Raw genomic sequence first — 26,403 nt, 5'->3', positions numbered from 1 at the left:
ATGATGAGTGACGTTGAGCATTTTTCATGGGTCTGCAAGCCATCTGGATGTCTTCTTTAGAAAAGTGTCTCTTCATGTCTTTTGCCCATTTCTTCACTGGATTATTTGGTTTTTGGGTGCTGAGTTTGATAAGTTCTTTATAGATTTTGGATACTAACCCTTTATCTGATATGTCATTTGCAAATATCTTCTCCCATTCCATCGGTTGCCTTCTAGTTTTGCTGATTGTTTTCTTTGCTGTGCTGAAGCTTTTTATTTTGATGAGGTCTCAATAGTTCATTTTTTGCTTTTGTTTCCCTTGCCTCTGGAGGCATGTTGAGTAAGAAATTGCTGCGGCTGAGGTCAAAGAGGTTGTTGCCTGCTTTCTCCTCTAGGGTTTTGATGGTTTCCTGTCTTACATTTAGGTCTTTCATCCATTTTGAGTTTATTTTTGTGGTGTAAGAAAAGTGGTCTAGTTTCATTCTTCTACATGTTGCTGTCCATTTCTCCCAGCACCATTTGCTAAAGAGACTTTTTTCCATTGGATACTCTTTCCTGCTTTGTCAAAGATTAGTTGCCCACACATTTGTGGGTCCAATTCTGGGTTCTCTATTCTATTCCATTGGTCTATGTGTCTGTTTTTGTGCCAGTACCATACTGTTTTGATGATTACAGTATTGTAATAGAGGCTAAAGTCTGGGATTGTGATGCCTCCTGCTTTGGTTTTCTTTTTCAATATTACTTTGGCTATTTGGGGTCTTTTGTGGTTCCATACAAATTTTAGGATTGTTTGTCTGGCTTTAAGAATGCTGGTGCAATTTTGATTGGGATTGCATTGGATGCATAGATTGTTTTGGGTAGTATTGACATTTTAACAACATTTATTCTTCCAATCCATAAGCATGGAATGTTTTTCCATTTCTTTGTATCTTCTTCAATTCCTTCATAAGTTTTCTATAGTTTTCAACATATAGATCTTTTACATCTATGATTAGGGTTAGTCCTAGGTATTTAATGGTTTTTGGTGCAATTGTAAACAAGATCAATTCCTTGATTTCACTTTCTGCTGCTTCACTATTGATGTATAGAAATGCAACTGATTTCTGTGCATTGATTTTATATCCTGTGACTTTGCTGAATTCACGGATTAGTTCTAGCAGTTTTCTGGTGGAATCTTTTGGGTTTTCCAAATAGAGAATCATGTCATCTGTGAAGAGTGAAAGTCTGACTTCCTCCTTATTGATTTGGATACCTTTTATTCTTTTGTGTTGTCTGATTGCTGAGGCTAGGACTTCCAATAGTCTGTTGAGTTAACAGTGGTTAGAGTGGACATCCCTGTCCTGACCTTAGAGGGAAGGCTCTCAGTTTTTCCCCATTGAGGATATATCAGCAGTGGGTCTTTTGTTGAGGTATGATCCTTCTATCCCTACTTTCTTGAGGGTTTTTATGAAGAAAGGATGCTGTATTTTTTCAAGTGCTTTCTCTGCATCTATTGAGAGGATCATGTGGTTCTTGTCCTTTCTTTTATTGATGTGATGAATCACACTGATTGTTTTGCGGATATTGAACCAGCCCTGCAACCCAGGTATAAATCCCACTTGATCGTGGTGAATAATTCTTTTAAGGCATCATTGGATCCGATTGGCTAGTATCTTGCTGAGGATTTTTGCATCCATGTTCATCAGACAAACTGGTCTATAATTCTCCTTTTTAGTGGGGTCTTTGTCTGGTTTTGGAATCAAGGTAATTTTGGCAAGACAATTTAATCTTGATTCAGCTACGTAAATACTTTTTAAAACTCTGATCAGTCTTTTAGTATAGAGATAACCGGTCCCTGAAAAGCACCTGCCAGTTTCTTCACAATTACTGCTGTCTCTCCTTCCTCAGATAGAAAAGGAGGCAGTGGCCAACATGATCAGCTGTCATACAAGTTCAAACTCTCCTTCCTTTGACTGTTTATACTGTTTCACAATCTCACATGAACATTTACACCATTACCCGTGAATTTGATACACACTTCTATTTTTTCTAGATTGTAAGTCACAAGTGCAATGAGTCTGTCTTACTCATCATTGTTTGCTGGTCCTGAAACACTGCCTGACGTGTATCATAGCAGGTGTTTTAATTCACAAATAATTCACAACTCCACAAATAAAGGAGTAATCATCCAAAAGAGGGTAAGAATTCCTTCATCTTGCTGATGGGAACATCATATTATACTAAGTGCTTTGAAGACATTATCTCATTTCATTATCACAACAACCCTGTCAGTCAGCAGACGCAGCCCCATTTCAGAAGTGAGGAATCTGCAACATCAATAAAGCAGAATCAGGACTCACACGAAATCCAAGTACCTGCCTACAGCATCACACTGCCTCTGTATTACCGCACCTGATCCCAGGAGCCATGCACGACAATTAGCCTCATTAGCTTCTGAGTACAGGGTTGGCTACTACCTAACGTAATGATTCCTCAATTAGTTCCATTTTTCCGTCTGTATTTCATCTGTGGGTAAGATAAACAAATTGTAAGAAAATAAGCTAAAAACTAGAATTTCACTTTAAGATAAAAACAAAACAAGTAAAACCTCCCAGCAGGTCACCTGGATCACTGTAAACAGGGCAACCTCAACTTGGAACGCTTTGTCTACAGATCACATCCAGGAACCAGCGCATGTCAGAGATTGCCTACATGGCTACAGTTTCAATACTCTTTAACAATTCCCGAGAGTCAAACATCATGACTCCCTAGAAATTCCATTCTGGGCATATACCCTAGCCAAATGAAAACGTGACCACACAAAAGTCTGTATGCAAATGCTCACGGAAGCATTACGCACGAGAGCAAAAATGTGGATAGGACCCAGATATCAATTAATGAACAAAATATGGTATATTCATACGACAGAATACTATTCAGCCATAAAAAGAACGAAATACGGACACATGCTACAACACGGATGAACCTGAGAACGTTACGCTAAGTCAAAGAAGCCAGTCACAAAGAACCACATATTACACAATTCCACTTATATGAAATGTCCAGAAAACCCAAATCCATAGAGAAAGAAAGTAGATTAGGGGCTGCCTGCTGCTCAGAGCGTTTGGGTAAATGGGGAGAGACTGCTAATGGGCATACGGTTTCTCTCTCAGGTAGTGAAAATGATCTGAAATTAAACAGTGGTGACGGCTGCACAACTCTTGAATATACTAAAAGCCACAGAACTGCACAATGTAAATGGATGAACTACACGATATAGAAACTATTTCTCAAAACTGCTTTTAAAAAGTAACTCTGGTAGGCAATTGTGATAGTAGGGAGGGCTATGGGGAAGGGACTGTTGGGAAGTCTCTTTACCTTCCGCTCAATCTTGCTGTGAACCAAAATGGGCTCTAAAAAACAAAACTATTTAAAACAAAAACCGGCTTGTCCTGTCTATAGTAATCCAGATCATCTCATGGAACTGCAAGAGCCCTGATTTTTTGTTTTGACTCCTCAATTATTTTAGTGTATTTTATCAAGGCAGGGAAGCGAACTGATAATTAAAACACATTTCAAGCAATTACATGTCATAAGCATTTTGGAGTCATCCTGTCAAAATTTCTAAGGAAAGATTCCATTTTTCTGAGTTGCTAAATTCATTAAAAATTATTTCCACTTTTACCAAAAGACTATTTCATTCTTTCCCCCTCCTTTTTCCAACAGGCTTCTTTCAGTTAGCATAGTATCTTGGGAGCCATTCATTTTGCTGCATCTGTCAGTAATTCATTCCTTTTCATTGCTGAGTAGTATTCCATCACACGGCCATAAGACCTGCATTTATTCATTTATCAGCTTGTGGACAAAGGAATTGTTTACAGTTTTTACCTACTATGAAAAATACTGCAATAAACAGTCACATAAAAGTCTGTGCAGACATGTATTTTCATTTCTATTGGGTACTTTCGGACTAAATTTGCTAAATCATGGTAGATTTGTTTAACTTTTTAAGAAGCCACCAAACTTTTCCCAAGTGGCTGTATTAAATTTTACATTCCCACCGGCAATGTGTAAAGCTTCTAGTTCCTACACATCTTGCCAACATTTAGGACAGTCTTTTTTCTTTTTAACTTAAATTTTAGCCAGTGAGTATGAAAAACACCCAGGCTCTCCCTCCTGTGTTTCTCCTCTACTCTCACACTACATACTCCTACCACTTCTGATACCAAACATGTGGGGCTTTTTCCCCACACCCTGCGATTCTGTGATAGCAGCCGGGTATCCTACAATTTAACTCAATTCTGACACCATGTACCTGGAGCCAGTGTCAGATTCCACTCAGGATTCGGTCCCACGAGACTGCTCCTCCCTCCCCTTCCAGGCACCAACTGCAAGTATGAGTGTTAGTCCCAGGTTACACACAGCTTCTATCCAACTGGGCTACAAATCAAAGGATTTGTAGGTTTATTAACTTGCCAGAGCAGCTCACAAAACTCAGGAAAACACATTACCAGTTTATTACAAAAGGATACGATAAAGGATACAGGTGAATGTCCACATGGAAGCAATGGGTAGGGCCAGGTTTGTGGGATGGGGCACGGAGCTTCCACACCCTCTTGAGGCATGGACTACGTAATAGTTCACTCTCTCGGCACATCTACTTGTTCATCAACCCAGGAGCTCCCGAAACCACGAACGTTTTTTTGGATTTTTATGACATCTTCATCGCATAAGCATGATTCATCATTAACTCCATTTCCAATCCTCCTTCCTTTTGAAGAGAATGGGGCTCAGGGCTGAAAATTGCAAGCTTCTACTTACTCAAGGCTTGGTCTTTCAACGCTCATCCTGGAGCTGTCCAGGGTGCCACCCAAAGTTGCCTCATTAGAACAAAAGATATGCCTATCACCCAGGAAATTCCACGGGTTTCAGGAGCCCTATGTCAAGAACTTGGGGAAGAGACCTATATATATGTACATGTATATATATATATATATTTTTTTTTTTTTTTTTTTTTTTTCAAATCATTTCAAAACCAGTTTGGGAATATACTGGTGGTATTTCACTGTGGTTTTAACATCTAATGATGTTAAAAGCATCTTTTCTTGTTCTTATTTGCCATCCACATATCTTCTTAACTGTCCATTCAAATCTTATGCTCTTTTTAAAAATTAGTTTGTCTCCTTATTGGGAGGTAACATCTCTATGTATTCTGGATTCAAATCCTTAAACATATATGTATATTTTGCAAATATTTTCTCCAAGTCTATAGCTTATCTTCTCATTTTGCAAATAGTATTTTTAGAAGCATAAACATTTAAAAAAAATTTTTTTTAATGTTTATTTTTGAGACAGAGAGAGACAGAACATGAGCTGGGGAGGGGCAGAGAGAGGGAGACACAGAATCCGAAGCAGGCTCCAGGCTCTGAGCTATCAGCACACAGCCTGACGCAGGGCTTGAACTCGTCAACCGTGAGATCATGACCTGAGCCAAAGTCGGATGCTCAACCAACTGAGCCACCCAGGCACCCCAAGAAGCACAAAAATTTTTAATTTTGAGGAGGTCCATTTTATCAATCTTGCTGTAGATTGAGCTTTCGGGCTTTTTAGCTATGAAATATTGACCTAATCCAAGATCACAAAGATTCACTTCCATGTTTTCTTCTAGGAGTTTCACAGTTTTACCTCTTGTATAGTGTGAAGTAAGGGCCTAAGTGTCATTTTAAACACATGGTTATCCAACTGTTCCAGCACCAACTGCTGAAGACCATCCTTTTTTCCAATGCATGACCTTGGCATCTTTGTTGCAAATTGACCATATAAGGGTTTATTTATGAGTTTATTTATTGACTTGATTCTATTCCATTGGTCTTTTTGTCTATGGCTATAGATTTATAGTAAGTTTTGAAGTGAAATATTTTTAAGTTTTTATTGTTGTTTTTTCTTTCAAAATTGTTTTAGCACCTCAAGCTTCTTTGCATTTCTGTATAAATTTTAGAATAAGCCTCCCAATTTCTACAAAGAGACCTATGGACTATGATAGGGATTACATTCAGTCTACAAATGATCAATCTATCTTCCAATCCATAAAGATAGTATATCTCTTCATTTATCTGGGTCATCTTTAATTCACTCTGTAATGTAATATTCATTTTGAAACATGAAGATAAACTTAACCTTAAAATCTGGCATCAAATTATAATAGCAAATCTTACAAAAAATTATTCAAGAATCTTTCTGACACAATTTCAAGATTCCCAAAACACGTTCAACAATGAGACGGAAACAATGAACAAATAGAAAAGATCTGTTATCTTATGAAGTCTATGGGTTATAAACCACTCATAAAACTAAGTAGGGAAAAGTTAATGCTTACCTCAAAGATAGAACTTGCCTTGACTATTTGCCCCACAAAAATCATTTGGTAGCAGAAACTAAATACTCAGTTGAGTTTTCTCCCTAACTCCCATCAAACACAAGAAAACTTCATGAACTGGAGCTACACACACACACACACACACACACACACACATTCTCTCTCTACATGTATATATGAAAAACTTAATATTGCAAACACAATCAAATACACAATCTTCCATCTTTCTGTCTCCATCTTTATAGCATTTTTGTCTCTAATTATGAATGCATAAGCTTTCATGGAAGCATATTTGTCAAATAAAATGGGGTTTAGACTCTATCAGGTTTAAATTATGAGAAGTTTTTTAAAAAAAACTTGAAAAGTATGATTAACAAAAGATTTTCCACGAGAGAGTCTTACTCAAAAACATTTTGCAATTCCTACCACAAGCCATGTACAATTAATTACACTATTTCATAACAGCAAAAAATAGAAACTACCCAATGTCCACTGACAAAAGAGAGCATAAACTGTGGTATTTAGTTACTGAATATCACATACCATTGAATCTTGTACTATAGCAAAAATGTTTATTTTTTTAAGTTTATTTATTTTGAGAGAGAGAAAGAGAGAAAGAGAGAGAACGCACGCACACACACACACGCAAGGGAGAAAGAGGATCCCAAGCCGGCTTTGTGCTGTCACTGCAGAGCCTGATGTGGGGCTCGAACCCACAAACCATGAGATCATGACCTGAGCAGAAATCAAAAGTCAGATGCTTAACCAACTGAGTCACCTAGGTGCCACATAAAATTGTTTATTTTCTGACTTTATAGTATAGGTAACAATATGATGAACACTATAAATGTAATGCTGGTGGGGGGGGGGGGGGGCGGCGGGGAAGTCCCAGAAGACAACAGGCATATGACTCTAAGCAAAACCAAACATACTGTTTGCACACATACATTTACAATAAAAACTACTTTAAAGAGGCAAAGCATTGATATACAGCAAATTCAGAACAGTGGTTATAGGGGACATGGAGTAGAGGGAACACAAGGAGGCAGGAAAAGGGAAGCACTGCAAATGCGAATTATTAGTAACGTTCTAGGTCTTGGGTTGAACAAAGGGTGTATATATCTCATAACTCACATATGTCATCTCATTCTTTTGTATGTCTAGTTATTATTTTTTAAAAACACAAGCAAAACCTATTAAAAAATTTTTTTTAATCTTTATTTTTGAGAGACAGAGAGACAGAGCACAGGTGGGGGATGGAACATAGACAGGGGGAAACACAGAAACCGAAGCAGGCTCCAGGTTCTGAGCTGTGATCACAGAGGCCGGCACGGGGCTCAAACCCACGAATCGTGAGATCATGACGTGAGCCGAAGTCGGATGCTCTACCGACAGAGACAGCCACGGGGCCCAAAACTATTTTTTGAAATCACCCATTATAAAACATTTTCCAGAAGTTCAGTTGAGCATTTAAGAAGACACATCAAAAAAAATTAAGTTTTTACCTTTGTTTCTGTTCAATTGCTTTGTCCAAGTGTTGGAAGATATCCTGAAACAGGGTGCAGCTGGACCGACTATTAATAGTGTACCCGTATCCTCTTTTCCAATATTGCTTCAGATCATTTAAATATTCTAATACCTAAAAACGAAAATTTCAAAAATCGTTATTACATTTTTTTAATGTTAACAGATTCCCTGATTTAACAGTGATTCTCAGAAAAGATTACGTTGTTTAACTGCCATTCTACACAAAGTATGTCGAGTTTATATTTGCCATTTTAAGTCCATGACACAGACAGATTTACGATGACACAAAAACTCAAACCGTGGGAGCGTAGAGGAGGGCATGCAAGAGCAAGTGAGGAGCACTCATGCCATAACCCAGCACCCAGGACACCGCAGGACAGAGGGTTAACATGCTCACTTCCCCTTTCTGCGAAAATTAAAGTGATAGCAAATACATATACAGAAAAAAGAAAAAAGGATACACATAGAAGGTTATTTATTATAGGACAGAAAGATGCCAACAGCAGACTAGGAACTTTTGAGAACTTTATGAAGATAGAAACCAGACAGAAGACAAGTTACTTTGGTTCATGTGTCAGCACGGCAAAATTAGTAATGAAATTTGACCAAGAATATAGAAAAGGAATGTATACTGGCATAGTTGTTCTAAAGGGCAAGTCGGCAAACTCCATAAAAGCATACATCTCTATGACCCATTTAATTCCATTTCTTAGGAAGTTTTAGTCACAGAGGAACACAAGAGAGAATGTGTAAGAATGTCTTAACACCAGCACTGCTTATCGAACGGAAAAAAGATTCCTGGAAATACTGACATTTCGTTAATAGGCAGGTGATTGACTAAACTAGGGTATACACATACTATGGAACACTATGCAGTTATTTAAAACTTCTGTATTGTAGATCTTCGTGCACTGATGTGGAAGGATCTCCAGGATGTACTGAATGAGAAGGGTAGGTTGAGAATAATAAATACAGTATAATACCTTGTATTACCAAGACATACATACCTACATGTATACATTATGCTGTTTATAGTTCTAAGAATGACATAGATTATTAACAGCAGCACAGAAAAGGGTTAAAAGGCCCATATTAAACTGACAGCAATGACTGATCGCTATGGAGAGGTCTTGGATTAGAATTGGTGATTAAGGCAGGCTTTCTCTGAATGTTAGACTCTGCACTCACGTATCATTTGATCAGATAAACACCAAAACTAGAGAACTAAAATGTGCAATTAAAAGAGACACAAGAGAAGCCTCTGTAGTAATTATAAGTTATTCTTCTCTGAAAAAGCCCCCAGAGAAAACTAGTAGTAGTTTTATTATAACTTTAAGAGCAAGAGCCAGGGTAAGTCATTGCCATAATCCAAAAACAAAACTAAAGAGATATTAAAAAGGCAATTAAATCAAGAAGTTGGCAAAAGGGACAAAGTAAACATTTTTTTAAAAGGAAGGAATTAACATTAAAAGAATTAAAGTTCTGTCAAATCCATTCAAGAAAATAAAAAACTGTCAGAAATAAAAAAGGAGATATAACTAAAGATTTTTAAAAAATCATACATGCACACTATTGAAACTTTATCTCAAAAAGATTTGAAAATGTAAATGAAATAAGTGGTTTTTCTAGGAAAATACAAATTACCCAAACTGACTCAGAAAAATCTGATCATACAAAATAGAGACAAAGGTCTACCTAAAACATACCAGGTATATTTGTTTTCTTTTCTTTTCTTTTTTTTTTTTAAATAATTTTTGTTAAGTTTACTTATTAATCTTGAAAGAGAGAGAGAGAATCCCAAGCAGGCTCTGCACGGTCAGCGCAGAGCGGGATACAGGGCCTGAACTCATGAACTACGAGATCCTGACCTGAGGTGAAGTCCAGAGTCGGATGCTTAACCAACCGACTGGGCCACCCTGGTGCCCCCAGGTATATATGGTTTTAAATAGGAGCTCTACGAAACCTTCAAGAAGGGTTAGTTCCTAATATTTAAATTATTCCAAGGTACAGGGAAAGATGGAAAGCTTCTGAACTCATTTTAGGAAGCTACTAGAAGCCTGTACCCAAACCTGAACAAATAAAGCCCTAAGGAAAGGGTCGAGGAAAGAAGATCCGGACCACTGCACTGCAATTCCTGTGCCCTCCACTGTGTGTCCTAGTCCTTGCTACGGACACAAATTCCCCCTCACGTTCTAAACCCATCGAAGGAAAAAGAATGGGCCCAGGCCAGTAGTACCACCCACAAAGGAGAGCCACTGCCATAAACCAGCCTCACTACAAACAGGCTTTAATGAATCTGAAATAAAACATCACCAAATAAAATTCAACAGCATACGGAAAGAAAAGCCATATGCCAGGATGGACTACCTGATACCAAGCATGTCCTCCGGACCAAAAAACAAAATATGTAAAATAAATATTTTCAGTCATTGAGTAATCAGCACTGAACTGTGATCGCTGAGAGAAGAGAAACCAACCCAGCAAACCCTACAATTTGTCCCAGGTTTGTGCCCGGAGGCACAGGGAAAGGAATGTCAGGCAGAATCCTGCTGAGCAGAGGAGGGAGAACAGAGTCTTAAGGGGCTGGAAGTAGTAGAGTGGAGTATCAGAAAGGAGGAAGCTGCCCAGAAAAGAGCTCTAGGAATCTGGGGGTCCCCTTGAGTCTGTCGCCGAATATTGTGGGCGTTACAAGCTGAATTCCAGAGCTATCACAAAAGTGGGAGATCATCAGGTTCCAAGCAGCCTAAGTAAGAGACTTTCAGGGCACACTCAGACATCCACAGCTTCAACGCAGACCCCAGAAACGTCACACTTTAACAGCAGAAGCATGTTTACAAGATTTGGTTTTGAGTTTTGTTAAGTTCAGATCTAGGGCATGAAACTCACAGAAATAAACGTCAAAAGGATCAAGCTGACCCACAAGTAACTAAACTGTAAAATAAAACAAAATTCAAAACTCTTTAAAGTTATATGACAAGGGGCGCCTGGGTGGCTCAGTCTGTTGAGCATTCGACTTCACCTCGGGTCATGATCTCGCGGTACGGTCCGTGGGTCATGGCCCTGCTTGGGGCTCTGTGCTGATAGCTCCGAGCCTGGAGCCTGCTTCGGATTCTGTGTCTCTGCCTCTCTCTGCCCCTCCCCTGTTCATGCTCTGTGTCCCAAAAATAAATAAATGTTTAAAAAAACCCTGCTAACAGATGAAACAGCCAGATGAAAACTGAGTAAATAAAGTACCATGAATTCCAAAGGCTTAAGAAAATAAAAAAGTCAAAAGCAAAAAAAAAAAAAAAAAAAAAAAGATACGAAAAGAAGCATAATCACAGAAACAAGTTAGAACAACATCAAAAATAGTTTGGCATCACTATCTAGTAAATTTCAAGTTCTCTACGCCCTGTAATCCAGCAATTCTACCACACACACAGACAGAGCTTCAGAAACGTGCGTGTGTGTGTATGCCCCAATTCACATACAGAAGAATGTTCGTAATAGCCCCAAACTGAGAACAACCCAAATGTCTACCAACAAAATAATGGATTAAAAAAAACCTGGGGTAATTCATATAGTGGAATACAATACAACGATGAAAATAAGTGAACTAAAGCTACATGCAGCATCATAGGTGAAACTTAAAAACATGTTAAGTAAAAACTAGATAGACAAAAAAAGGTGGGTGATTTCATTATATAAACTGTTACTTGTAAAAAAATGACATCAGTAAATACTAAATTAGTGTAATGATGAAAATCCAAGCACACAAGTAATAATAGTGGGGAAATAATCTCAGATACAGAGGGGAAACATTTTGTTTAAAAAATTGCAAGAGGGGCACCTGGGTGGCTCAGTCGGTTAAGCGTCCAACTTTAGCTCAGGTCATGATCTCGTGGTTTGTGGGTTCAAGACCCACGTTGGGCTGTGCCTACTGCTCAGAGCCTAGAGCCTACTTCAGATTCTGTGTCTCTCCCTCTCTCTGCCCCTCTCCCGCTTGCACTGTCCTCTCTCAAAAATAAACATTAAAAAAAAATTTTTTTTAATTGCAAGAAAAGTTTGCCAACCTCTGCAAATAAATCTGAAAACCTGAATGATTTTTATAAGAAAATATTAAATACCAAAACTGACTCCAGAAGAGACAGAAAATCAAGATATGCTCATTATAGTATAAAATATATACAAAGTTGCAAAAAGCTATCCCACAGAAAAATACCTATTTCATATGTCATCTATTTTTTTGAAAACTGCCATTAAATCAACTTTCTCCTTTATGTATCACTATCACATATATATATACGTATATAACTATTACAGCCATGTTCTTGTTTCTTAGATGCATACCCAAGTATTTAAGGGTGAAGTGCTTTGATGTCTGCCAAGATTATATGTGGTAGACAGAATAAATGGCTGCCCAAAGATGTTTCCATCCTAATCCCTAGACTCTATGAATATGTTATCTTGCATGATGAGAAGGAATTTGCAAGTGTGATTCGGGTAAGGATGTTAAAACGAGAAAGCTACCCTGGGCTATTTAGGTTGGCCAATGTCATCGCAAACATCCTTAGGATAAATATTTAGCGAGGACAGTCAGAGCAGAAGATTAGCCACAGAAGCAGAGGTCAGAGTGATGGGGGAAAAGGTAGGTAGCCTCTAGAGACTGGAAAAGGCAAGGGACAGATCGTCCTCTTGAGCCTCCAGAAAGAACACGGTGCTGATATCCTGATTTTAGGCCTGTTAAGAATCATTTTGAACTTCTGACTTCTAAAACTGTAGGATAATAAACGTGTATTGTTTTAAAACCACTAAGTCTGCAGTAATTCATTATGGCAGCAACAGGAAACTCCCATATATGGAGAAAAGGAAATGTGGCAAAAAAAAAAAAAAAAAAAAAAAAAAAAAAAAAAAAAAGGTTAACAAGCAGTGAATATAGGTGAAGAATGTGAATGTTTATTGTATTATTCTCACAACTTCTGTCAGCTTCAAATTTATCAAAGTAAGTTGCAGAAAAAAAAAAAACTCTTCACAAGCAATAAACAGATATAAGGATAACCCTAAAAAAAAAAAAAATAAAACAGGAAAAGCCAAGTAGTACAGAATCTTAGAATTACAGGGGTGTTCCTGAGTAATCCAACAGTTGCATCCTTTAACAGATAGGGAAATCAAGGCATAGGAAGAGGAAGTGTAACTTTACCCAGATCATGACCTCCAGGGTTTCTGGAGCATGTGACACTACATCTCCCAGAAGAGACGGAGGCACAAAAAGCAAGAGCAAATATTTAAGAGGAGAGGGACTCGGGAAGGGACAGGGAAGGAGGTAAGCAGGTGGAGAGAAGATGAGTCAGTGGAGGCCAGGCCAGTTAGGCTCTGAGGCACATCTGCACCACTGGCTGGGTGGGGGGGGGGGGGGGGGGGGGGTGGGTGGCGGTTTGGAGCTGCGGGAGCCTGCACTTCAACCGGAAGCCACCAGGCCTGGGAAGGGAGCAGGGGGACACAGCACCTCCTAACGGGAGAAGGATGGCCAGCAGAGGCATGTGGGCACCTGCCTAATAGTCCACCAGCTGTAGTAACTAGTAGCTGTAGTTGTTCTGCTAAAAGGTAAATCTCCCTTTGACAACACTCATCAATCATTTGTACGGCACTGAAAATTACTGCTTTATCGACTTTTTGCCCTAGAGCAGTCTGGGTAGGGAGAAAAAGGACGTATCTTGACACAGGTGAATGGGGACCAGAAGTTTCAGTTTATAGCTACACTGGGCATAATTAATTAATTTTATGGTCAAGAAATTTCTTTTAAAATTTCTTGTTTTTAAGCTTATCCATTTCCAGAGAGAGAGAGCAAGTGGGGAAGGGGGAGGAAGAGGGGGAGGGAGAGAGGTGGGAAGGTGGGGAGAGAGAGAATGAATGAATGAATCCCAAGCAGGCTCTGCACTGTCAGCACAGAATCTGACACGGGCTCAAACCCACGAAACGCAAGACCATGACCTGAGCCAAAACCAAGAGCCGGATGCTTAACCGACTGAGCCACCCAAGCACCCCAGTGGTCAAGAAGTTTCTAAGTGATGAGTTTTTGAACAGTTACAGGAGAGGAGCAGACAGGGAGGAAATGGAACGCACCCATTACCCCTGGTGCTGTGTCCTAGAACAGCCACCCACCCAGGGCCCTCTCCTCTGTTTCCCACTCACCTGCTCTTTCCCACACGAGCACACTAACACATCACATCACCCTTCATCTGGCTGCTGGTCACTTTGGTCTTTGAGTAACAGAACAAAGCATTTGTTTACCCTCAAATGTACATTAGCTCTCAGCTTAAGAGCCTGCTTCTATCTGGCAAGTAGTACCCTTCTTTTCAAAATTTGAGGTTAATAATGGATTTTTGCATGGAGTACTGAATGCTTTGTGTGTATGTAGGAGACGATGAAAGTTTCCGACGTCCACGTTCCTGAATGATCCACACAGACACCAGCACTCTACCGGCTGGTGCTATTCTCAGTGCTGTGAAAACAATGAACTCTCCTACCCACCTCTCTGGCTCCCAACATCCCAGAATTGACCAGAATTCACCAGAGGCCTGTCTGCCCTTCTCTTTCTAGAGTCTGAAAGTCCACAGAAAGGCAACATGAATGAGGAGAAAAAGAAGGAAATAGGAAGCAGACAGAAACCATAGAGGAATTACTGCCATGGAACTCAATTTGTCACAAAAACTGTTAAAAAAGAAAACTTGGGATTTTAACAGCTCTATAGTCCTTTCCAGCAGTAAAATCTGATGACAGGCAAAATAGATTTTTAACTGGGTGGACCCAGAAATCACATCACCATGGAAGGATGTTTTCCAAAGTTTTCTGAACCTGAACTATTTATAAGTGTGTGGGCCGTATCTGAACAATTCATCTCTTTATGCAAGGAACATTACAAGTAATCAAAGGCAGTTCATGTTCCCTACTCTGCTTATTTTTTGAAAAGCTGCTTCAAGTAACAACAACAACGATAAAAATCATGCAAAAAAAGCAAATAAACTACAAAAGTAATACTTACCTTTGCATCATCTATGTCAAAAACATCACACCAAGGAGATTTAACACCTTTAATTGCCAGGTCAAATGAACAGGTAAAAAAAGCTACCTGAATTAAATCTGGGGGGGGAAAAAGAAAGGTAAAATTTGTGAGTTACTGTTTTCTGTAATCTTCCAAAGGCTGAATGTCTACAGAATGTCACGTGCAGCCAGTCAGAGGACCTGGGCACGTCTAGCATGGAGAAAACACGACTCAGCTTCTTCCTGGCCATCACAGACGACTCACTGTGTACTATCCCTAACATAAGGAACTGTCAGGAAGAAACCACGAGGAGGTCCAAATTTCAGTCCAATGAAAATAAGATGCTTTCTCTCTACAAAACGGTAACTTTTTCAGGTTTTACAAGTAAGGTGTTTGTTAAGAGCATATTTGCCTAACGAACCCAACAAAAAGTTTAATCCAAGAACTTGTTAAACAGAACTTGCTTTTGTTCGTTTTAGAGGGCTGGAGGAGGGGACATAAAGTTATAAGCTTTCGGTCCTCATCTTGAAAATCAGCAATAAGTTCTGAACAGTTCTCTTCGTCACACAATTCACACTGTAACTGTTACGAAGGAGAGAGGATATAAAAAGGGAGAAAAGAACGCAGAAGGCGGTGAGGAAAGAACGGGCAAAGTGGATCAGGTCAGGAGGAAGGTGAGACAAAGGTCAAGAAGGAGAGAAACAAGCAGGGAACTCACACACTGGAGAGAGGGGGCGCTAACAGCATCCGTTTTTCAAACTTGGCTGCTCAGTCAGGCAGATTTCCGAGCAAGGTACCTGGATTTTTACGCTGCTAACTAGCCGATTACATTTAGATGCACCTGGAATTTGACAAGAAGGAAGAAGGCAACAAGTCCCCGGGGCCATGAAAGGTGGCTATGCCAGTACCAGATGAGAGCAGTGCTCTCTGGTCACGGCAAAATGGGTGACACTCGGTGTCACAGAGAGAGAGAAAGAAAGTCCGCTGCGAGGCTGCCTCCTACGCTTTACTTTTATTCTTTAATTTCAGAGTCTTTCCGCATTCCCAAGAAACCAGTTTTGATTTTAAAGAACTTCCCTAAAGCAGCATATAGTACAAAAAGAATATTTAATTGAGAATACACGTAGAAGTCACTTAAAACCTTTCTTACGTAAACAAAAGGGTTTATATTCCTAATACCTAACATACCATAGTGACTCCTAAGTGCCAAGGACCTTTGATGAAAGAGCCGGACTCATTCACACCCAAAGTTCCAGTTCTGAAGCTGTGAAAGTCAATCCTAATGATCTATTCTTCCACTAGAAGGGAGTCGACAGAAAAATCTCACCAAAAAACACTTACGATGATGACAGGCTATGGAACCTAACTGCCACTAATCATCCTGAGCAAGTGACTCTAACCTCTCAGGTCTCAATCTCCCCACCTGCAAAACAGAAATGTGAGGAAGTCTCTCAGGAGTTACAGCTCTGACCCATCTACTATGACCACGCTGATCTCTTGGTCAGTCTTGTGGAACCACAAAAATATTTCAGATGGATCAGAGATTTAAATGTTAAAAAGCTAGGTGCGCCTGGCTGGCTCAATCAGTTAAGTGTCCGACTCTTGATTTCGGGTCAGGCCACAATCTCATTGTTCGTGGGATTGAGCCCCACATCGGGCTCTACGCTGACAGCGTGGAACCTGCTTGGGGTTCTGTCTCTCTCTCTCTCTGTCTCTTTCTCTCTCTGCCCCTCCCTGGCTTGTGCTCACACACGCTCACTCTCTCTCTCTCTCTCTTTCAAAAATAAATAAAAATTAAAAAAATAAAACATTAAAAAACTAAAATAAAATAAAGGAAAACATAGGAAAATATAATAATCTTGGGTTAAGGGAGGATTCCTAGGCAAAATACAACACTGAACAGCCATAACAAAAAGACATACATGGCTACGTAAAAGATGTAAAGTGTATAATCAAAGGCACCATAAACACAGTTAAAAAGTGTGCAACAAATTAAGAGAAAATGTTAGCAACATACGATACGGAAAAGACTTATCCTTTGTAAAGCAAAATTAAAGGACATATAATTGACATATCCATAACACATAAAGGGTACCTATGACCAATAAGAAAAACAAAAAACAATCCAAGAGAAAATGGACACGGTAATGAAGAGGCAATTCCCAGAAGGAATGCAAACAGCCAACACACATATGAAGAGAGGCTCATCCTCACAAGTAACCAAAGACATGCAAATTAAAGCTAGATACCATTTTTCATTAATCAAGTTGGCAAAAATCAAAATGACTAAAGGGGCGCCTAGGTGGCTCAGTTGGTTGTGTCTGACTCTTCGGTTTTGGCCCAGGTCATAATCTCGTGGTTCCTGATTTCGAGCCCCACGTCTGGCTTTGCGCTGACAGCGTGGAGCCTACCTGGGACATATTCTCTCCCTCTCTCTCTGCCTCCACTCCCCTGCTCCCTCTCTCAAAATAAATAAAAAATTTAAAAAAATGACTAATGGTAACCACTGTTGGATAAAATAGGAAAAGTGAGCATCTCATATATTGATATAAATTTTTCTACACTTTCGCAGAACAATTTGGAAATATACGTCAAGAGGTAAAATACGCACTGTCCTTAACCCAACAACTCCAACCTACAGTATTTATCTTACAGATAAATTCTCCAGGGCAAAACCCAGACTGTAAGAATGTTCACTGTAGCATCATTCAAAAGAGTGACAAACTACGAAAAACCGCAGTAGGAAAGTGATTTCCTGTAAAAAGAATTTGCACTGTATTAGCTCCAAGCTCCCTCCACCAGTAAAATCTGAAGGGTTAAATAAGTTTTTAATTATCACTGACCTAGAAATTCAATTATATAGCCTGTGAAATAACATAAAATTCAGAACAAGACAGATCTGCATAAGACAGATATTCTACTAAGTAAAAATGATTATATACATCATCATCCCTCTACGTTTAAAAAAAAAAAAAAAAGAAAGAAAAAGCATTTAAATAGCTACAATATTTTTGAGAAGTTACTCTGCCAGGCAGTGTGCTAACGCTTTATGTGAATTAAAGAATCCTTGCGATAATCCTAAAAGAAAGGTACAATTCCTATACCCATTTTACAGAGGAAAAACTATGGCCTAGAGATATCAAGGAACTTGCCAAAGACCAGAGTTAGTCGATAGTATAACAGGGTCAAGATTCAAATGGAAACAGTCCAACTCCAGAACCCAGGATTTCAACAACCACGCTTAGAGCCTCCAGAGAGAAGTTGCTCTCAGCTACTCCATCAGTAAAACACAACATCTGTTTCCAGTCAGAGACCGTTGTTTTTACAAAAATTTTTTTTTAACGTTTATTTATTTTTGAAGGAGAGAGAGACAGAGCATGAGCGGGGGAAGAGCAGAGAGAGAGAGGGAGACACAGAATTCGAAGCAGGCTCCAGGCTCTGAGCCGTCAGCACAGAGCCTGATGTGGGGCTCGAACTCACAAACTGTGAGCTCGTGACCTGAGCCGAGGTCGGCTGCTTAACCAACTGAGCCACCCCGGCGTCCCTAAATATTGTTTTTTAAAAAATCTTCAGTCTTACCACCCACTAACAGAATAATGGCTAGACACTACTATAGTTATATAATGGAATTCTGTACAGAAGTTTAAAATGTAAGACTAAAATCACACACGTTAAATGAAAAATAAAAAGGTGAATTAAAATTGAATTTCAGACTGCTATCATAGTTTCATACCATTCACGAAAGTTTTAAAACCTGCAAAACAATATCCCATTTATGTACAGGAACCTAAATATAATAACTGGCATGGGATGATTTAAATGCTCAGTTCGTGACAATGGTTACCACTGGAAAAAAAGAAGAGGAATGAAATCCTGAGAGGGACCAAAGGACCTCAAATGATTTAAAGCGACTCACTGCGGCGTGTTAAAATTTGATAAAACTGAGTTGTGGGTATACTGACGCTCATTAGATTAGCCTTTATGACTATACGTTTAAATGGCTTCCCATTAAATAATTGATTTTTTTAAAGATTTTATTTGCAGGGCGCCTGGGTGGCTCAGTCGGTTAGGGATGTGACTTCAGCTCAGGTCATGATCTCACACCTTGTGAGTTCCTGCCCCGCGTTGGCTCAGAGCCTGAAGCCTGCTTTGGATTCTGAGTCTCTGTCTCTCTCTGTTCCTCCTCTGCTAGCACCCTGTCTCTGTCTCTCTCTCAAAAATCAACATTAAAAAAAAAAAAAATGTATATATATATATATATATATCTATATATATCTTGTATATATATATATCTTGTATATATCTATACGAGATATATACACATACAAGATATATATAGATATATATATATATATTTTTTTTTTTTTTTAAAAACAAGATTTTATTTTCAAGCAATCTCTACATTCAACGTGGGGTCTGACCTTACCACCCTGTGATCCACAGTCACATGCCCTACTGACTGAGCCAGCCAGGTGCCCCTAAAATAAATAATTTTTAAAGCTCTATAGGTGATCTCAATGTTTAGCACCTTTGAGGAAAGAGAAAAAAATTCAATTTTAAACGCTAGTCTCGCGTCTTCGCTATTTTGATGCTTACAAAGCATTCAGGCTCCATGATTCTAATCTTTTTCTCCCCCATCTCCTACTTCTAGTCTTTTGGAAACTTATTTACATCACACAAAATCCACAATCTTCGTATGCACATTTGTCCACTTCTGTAGTGTGATTTATAAATTCTTAGCAATCAGGGGAAAATCTTACTACTTTTTCTTAAGTTCCTATAGGTAGGTGACCACGTGCCCTGGCTTTCCACCTGCGCTCCCAGCATAAGTATTAATAGTGTCTTTCAAGCGTCCCAGGTTGCATAACAAATTGCCAGTCAGCCCATCCACTGCAATATCTACTGAGAGACACAACTGTTCATTTTTTTAGCATCTCTAGGCTTAAAAGCCTCAAACAAAATACCCACAGCACTTTGCTTTTCACTTTCTAATACCCTCTTGAAACATTAACCTGGACATACTTCTCAACGGCTTCAAAAGCTGAAAAATTAATATAGTATTTCACTTGGGGAGATAATTCAAAAATACACTTTTTGTTTTATAAAGTATGCTTACAGTTAAAGCTTTATATACCTCTGCCCTCAATAAAAAAGTTCCAGGATATTGCAAGACTCTTGTATATTAATTTACATACAGTTCAAGGAAGAATATGACTCTAAAAACAGTAAGCACGGGACACACAATTTTCTTGACCTAGAACACATTATCTTCTTAGTGTAAAATCAATTGTGGGCCTTTAAAAGGAATAACTTTATGCTTCCATATTTTTTCATTTTCAGACTTCAAGAAACATTTAAATTATTTCAGAGTTCAAATGAAAGAGAAGGGGCACATTACCTGCATTTAAATTGTTGACTGGCACTTGCAAAGTAGCTGCGACCTTTTTTAAAATGTTCTGCATTTCTGGTCCCGTTTTGAAGGCTTCTACATGATAAAGTGCCGTGGCATTCTTTTCCACTTCAGTTAAAAACTTCTCACAGTGATCGAAGAACCTCATTAGTTTATCATTAATTCTTGGAGGTCCACACTCCATATCTGAGAGAAAAAAAATTATTTATTCATTATATATACCATTGGCCTAAATGACGATCTCAAATTATTGAAAATTTCGTTTCGAGTGTGAAAAAGAACACTAAAAACCTGCTTATTTATTGGCGTGTCTGAAATAAGTGCACACCGACCAAGCAAGGGCCAAACTGTGGAATGACCGTAATTCATGAGAGTCTGTGGTGGAGAAGACTACAGAAACAGAGGATCAAATACAAAATAAAATGTTACCGCATGCAGTACTACACAATGAAAAAAGGTAGCTGAAGTAAGTATTTTCTTAAAGAAAACAAAAATAGAGATGAAAATCATCAAACGTGCAAAAACGTGTTCTATTAAGTATCACTTCTGCCAGGCACAGAAAACTTGGGAAAGCAAATTGAAAAGTAGCAAAATTCTTAATTACAAAGTGAGAGACGAATTCAACCGATCAAATCTGTTTTTCTACCCTAAGCCAAAATCTAAATAGGGTGTTTTATTTTCTCGATTAACATGCCCAACGCTGTTACTTTCCAAAACATTCCGCTTTGGACAAAAACTACTGACAACAGCACAAAATACAGGAACCGAGTTTCAGGTCTTCCATTTCACGGTGCCTCTAATTTTGGCCTATTTTATAATGAAAGTTCCCAAAGACCTTCCATTTAGGTCTTGGGAATTACATATTTCGCTGATTTGGCAGTGAATATGTATTGTAATAGCATCTGCAATCATGCGTTAACTACCGGGTACCCTTTAAGTTTTTTCGGTCATATTCAAAACACATCCATTTCAGTCCTCGTTTCTCCAATAATTTACCATGAAAAGAACACCAAGAATACTACTTCTGTCTACAAAATGAGAAAATGAATGAAGTTATTATTTTGCTTTGGATGTGGGTGTGAAAAAATATATGGATGGATGTGTGTGTATCCATTTTCAGAAGATCCTGAAATGGATAATTTTGCCCACTTTAACTGCCAATTGGATTACAGTTCCAAAAACATCTTGACTTGGAAGTAAGTGACCTTTGTCATCTTTCTCTGCGGACTCAAAATATGGTTTCCCAAGTGGACCTGGATATTTCATCCTTGCTATTATCTCATTACGGCTGCTCTTTAAACAGAAAACAAAACAAAAAGCTATTGTCCCGTTTCTGTAAGAATACAAAACCTAACTCAGTGGCCTCTCTCAAAAGCCTGGATGTACACAACAGGCAAACCAACGGTCTATGGATTATAATGATGTAGCCAGACAAAGAGTTCAATCTCTAAGAACTCATCTCAGGAGGTCCAGGAGCCCCTTTTTTATATACACTGTATATATTGTGTTACACTGAAGTATGTTCTGCTTTTAACATGCAGCTCTCAGATTTGTGGGGCATCTTCACTCACGTTAATCATTAAAAAGCACAATTCAACAAGTGACTAAACACAAGTCAGCCGACGGTTACCCGCACAGCAGTAACAGGACGCAGGAATGGCCTCCTGGAAATGGCTGAGCTTCGCTGAAGAGAATGCTCCTGGAGAAACGGCAAACCAGTCTACTCCTAATTTACTTTTCACTGGGGTTTAAAGCTAAACAATGTCTCACCTCATCTCTGACCTTAAAAGTGGCCAAGAAAACATGAACACGTGCCCGTCTCTCTGGCACAAGCACGTTGTATTTTTTGTCTTCATTCTTAAGTCACGGGACAAATGGAAGGTAGAATGCAGGGCATAATGGTTAGGAGCCCACGTGCCGAATCACATCTCCCGGGCCCATACTCAGCCATATGAAAGCAGGCTAATTATTTAGTGTTTCTGTGTCTCAATTTCCTCTTCTGTTACGTGGGGAGAAAATACTGCCAACCTCAGAGAGCTTTTGTAAGGATTTAGTGAAATAAATGTTAGGCATGCCTGGCACACAGCCTACACCGTAGCTGGCCTTAAGAGTATGTGATTAGTATCTGTGACTATTAAAAATTTTCTGAGGGGGGGAAAAAAAGGCACCGGTTCAAGGGAGAAAAAGAAGACACTGATTCCTGGCCTGACTCTAGTCCTCAAACTCACCAAGGACAATCAACAAGGCATACTCTGGGGCCCGGCTTCTTCACCTGCGGAATAGACGGTCTCTCTTATTTTGCAAAAGAGTAAGTGATGGAATAAATTAGGAGAGAACTGAGCAGCAACCGTGAATCACAGCTAAGGAATGGTACTCTACAGTACAAACAAGAACAAAACAGAGAAAAAAGTGATGAGGAAGCCTGGGGCGGGCTGAGGACAAAATGCAAGCTAGCACACACCCCCATTCTGCCCCCTGCAGGTGGGATCTGTGTGATAGTCCTCAGGCTCTCCTGGTGACCAAGGACAAAGGACAGGAAAGAAAAATGGCTAACTGATAGAGATCACAGTCACACGGGACAGGAGTCTCCATCAGTTTACAAATATCTTAGTAAATACAAGAAAAAAATCTTGTCGACAGCATAATCTCCAGAAACCTGTAGACTCAGTTTCCTGGAGCCCCAACACCCCCCTCCGTAGTGATGTGGGGAACAAAGGCAGAAGGAAATAGAAGGTAACATCAAATTTCTTTATCAACCTGCAGCCCATGGACAAATACTGGAGACAAATACAGAGTAGAACATTTCTGCAGAACCCCCAACTGCTAATGCCTTGCTAGAAGGAAACAACCTTAGCTAGACTGGAGTCCTCTGTAGCATCCAAGTCCCTCTGGAGGCCTCCCTTTTGACTTTATCTCCCCATCTCCGGAGTCTAAAACCAGCCATTCTTCACAACCCCAGTGCAGCTCTTCCTGACCACGGGTCCTGTCCCCTGCTTTAATAAAATCACCTTTTTGCACCAAAGACGTCTTCAAGAATTTTCTTGGCCGTAGGCCCCACCATCGCCCAAAACCTCATCAAAAGCACAGCAGTAAAGAAAGTTTGAGAGTAGCTTCCTTATAGCAGGATGTGGGTCAAGAACCGGCACGTAAAAAGGAAAACAAAACAAAACAACCCAATAGTATCAGAAGCAAAGCCCGAGGAAGAAAAGTCCTAGGTTGTATTTACCAAGTGCGCGCGACTACACAACTATGGAACTAGCTGCCAGGGAGGGAGGAAAGGCGAAGGTGGGTACTCAGAGGGGGCGCACTTCTATTAGGGAATGGTGGATCAAAGAATGCCCCCCTCCGTCTCCTTTCTGGTCGAACGCCCCAACACCTACGGCTGTGTCCCGCCGACACCTGATCAAAGGACAAATGAATGTGTGCGGGAAGCCGGAGGTCGCTAAGTCTTGAAGGGGTGCTGGGAGGGGGGGGGGGGCCGAGGTGAGCGGAGTCCGAGGAGGGGCGGAGGCTCCGGGGCACAGAGGGAGGTGAGGGGAGCCCGGAGAGGAGCCGGGGCTCCGGAGACGGGGGGAGGTGAGGTGAGCCGGCGGCTGGGGAAGACAAGGAGCGCGGAGGAACCCAGGCAGGGGGCCCCGCCCCGGGCCCGGGCTGTCACCTGCGACGTCGGGCGGCGGCAAGCCGGGGTGGTAGTGCTCCCACAGCCCCTGCAGGAAGGCGGCGCCGCTGTCCACGCAGCGGTGTTTGGAGCTGGTGACCAGCCGCAGGCGGCCGTAGTTCTCGAGGCTGAACAGGGCCGGGAAGAGGGAGGCCAGGCGCAGCGCCAGCTGTCGCATGTCCTGCCGTCCCTTCTCCACCAGCTGCCCGTCCATCCAGTCCGCGTACCACAGCGGCCAGTCGGCCAGCGCGGCGCCCAGGTCGCGGCCGCCGGCGGGGCCGGCGCGGCCGTCGCCGGACGGGCGGGCCTGCAGCAGGCCGTGCAGCTGCCGCAGTTTGCGGATCTGCTTGGCCGTGGGGTAGCGGGTGCCGTGGCGGATGAGGGCGACCAGCTGCACCGGCGTGCAGGCGTCCTCCAGCAGCTCGGGGTCCCTCCGCGGCGCCTCGGGGTCCGGCAGCAGCCCGGGGTTGGCATCCTCGTAGCGGGTCTTGGTGCCGAAGTAGGGGCTGAGCGCGGAGGCCGCGGGGTCGTCCGGCTCCAGGAGGGAGCAGCGCGAGAGCGACGAGAGCAGCGCCACAGCCAGGGCCGCGACCGGCGCCACGGAGACCTTGAGGAGGCGCGGGGGGCCACGGAGCATGGTGCGGCGCGGCCCGCGAGGGGCGACGTGCGGGCCGGGGTCGCAACTTCCGGCTCCGGCGGGCAGGGGGCGGGTCCGGACGGCGCTTCCGGCCTGCGCCCCCAGGATTCGCCGCGCGGCGCGGCGCGGGCGCGCGGGCGGGGAGCGCCGAGGGGCTCGGGACGCCTGTGGCTCCGGTGGCGCCGGGACGGCCGCTCGCGGAGCTTCGGAGACCTGTGGCTGAGGGGCAGCCGGCGTCGGCTTGGCCTCCGGCGTGGGCGAGCTTCCGCGTAGCAGGCGCCTCCCAGGCTGACTCGAGGGCGCCCCCGCTCTTTGAATTTCTAGGGCGGGAATGCGTCGGGACTGAGCCCGAGTCTCCCGAGGCTGACTCGTGCCCCCGCCCCGCCCCGTTCATCTGCGTGTCTGAAAACGTCGTGTTTGAACCACCCACGGCCGGGGCACCTGAGGCGGTTGTTCAAAAATGTTGCTCCCCGGGCCCCGCCCCAGCGTGCCTCCCGGAGCCCCAGGCTCTTCTCCGGTTGCAGTCTGAAAATAGCACACGGCGAGGCGCGAGGGGGACCCGAAAGAGGCTCTGTCCTGCAGGAAGTCTAATTCCCGAGCCTTTGGTGGTATTGGGACCTGGGCCAGAGGAGCTGACCTCAGCCAGACAGCACCCCGGGATTGTGCTCGTTGATACCAGAGGCTTACAGAGCAGAGACACAGCGACCGTCATCTCCTGGGCGCCCTGAGTCACAGCCCAGCAGGTTGACTGCGTTACTAAGTGTGAGCTAACCTGCTATATGGAGCAAACTCTGCGCCCATGTAATTCCATACTCCAGTCAGCGGCTGGGTTTGTTCATACGTTCTTGCTCAGAATCTTTGCTCCAAGAAAAGAGGAGAAATCATAAATCGGAACCACACTTTGGTTTCTCCACTTGAACACCATTTCGTGCGCTAGTTGGGAAAAGAATAAAGATTGAAGAGGTCCTACGGTGATGCGAATTGAAGGAAATTTGGATCCTGTGTTTGTAAGGTCGCTTTTCTTTCAAAGACGCTACCACGCTGCCCCTGGTAAGCCCGCGTGCCTCTTTACCTCTTTTCTCCTGGCGTATGTGGCTCTCTGGTTCAGAGAGGTGTGCCTCTGAATGTTAGCCACTGAAGAAAATGGTGGAAAATCACCAATAGATTCTAACTTGGGACGCTGCACATTTTAAGACATTCGTAGCAGGAAGTCGTCTTCACATGGACAGGTGTTCTTTTTTTGTTAGGCCATTTTGTAGAACGTCTGAATATTTGTGGCCACCGATCAAGAACTTGACTCAAATTAACAGTTGGTGAACCTTTTCTTTGCGGACTTCCTAACCCTTACATTAAAAGCAAAAAAGTTCATCTACTTACTTTGAGAGCAAGGGGTGGGGAGCGTGCGAGCAGGGAAGAGACAGAGAGAGAGAGAGAAAGAATCACGGGCAGGCTCCACACTGTCAGCGCAGAGCTGGGCTCAGGGCTCCATGTCACTAACGGTGACATCATGACCTAAGCCAAAATCAAGAGTCAGATGCTTAATGGACTGAGCCATACAGGCACCCCTAACCTTGACATTTTATAGGCTGAAATGCTTGATAATACTTCTAAGTGCATTCAGCAAGCATTTGTACCAGATGTATGTCGTTATATTTTGGTTAATATATGCGCCTAGTAACGATTGCCTCCCATGACTGATCTTTAGATCTGTGTGTGTATGTAACCACATACAGAACCGCTGGCACACATTCTTTTACACTAAATTTGTCCCCAGCTTGATTTTTTCCTTAAATTTAAAAAATTTTTTAAATGTTTA

At 41.7% G+C, this 26,403-nt stretch overlaps 1 protein-coding gene across 1 annotated transcript in view; it reads right to left on the bottom strand.

The window, feature by feature from the left end:
* The window catches only part of MINPP1 (multiple inositol-polyphosphate phosphatase 1), a 46,883-nt gene extending 22,252 nt beyond the window's left edge, over window positions 1-24,631 (bottom strand). Inside the window, exons 1-4 of the mRNA XM_042907983.1 lie at window positions 23,951-24,631; window positions 20,281-20,478; window positions 14,883-14,980; window positions 7,840-7,973 (exon numbers count right to left, since the gene is read on the bottom strand). Of these exons, the coding sequence (XP_042763917.1) occupies window positions 7,840-7,973; window positions 14,883-14,980; window positions 20,281-20,478; window positions 23,951-24,587 (1,067 nt within the window). The 5' untranslated portion in view covers window positions 24,588-24,631. The remainder of the gene's footprint in view (window positions 1-7,839; window positions 7,974-14,882; window positions 14,981-20,280; window positions 20,479-23,950) is intronic.
* Between the last annotated feature and the right edge of the window lie 1,772 nt (window positions 24,632-26,403).

This window comes from Panthera leo, chromosome D2 (assembly GCF_018350215.1).
Source record: "Panthera leo isolate Ple1 chromosome D2, P.leo_Ple1_pat1.1, whole genome shotgun sequence".
In the NCBI taxonomy this organism is placed as follows: Eukaryota; Metazoa; Chordata; class Mammalia; order Carnivora; family Felidae; genus Panthera; species Panthera leo.
This window is presented reverse-complemented; position numbering and strand designations above follow the sequence as displayed.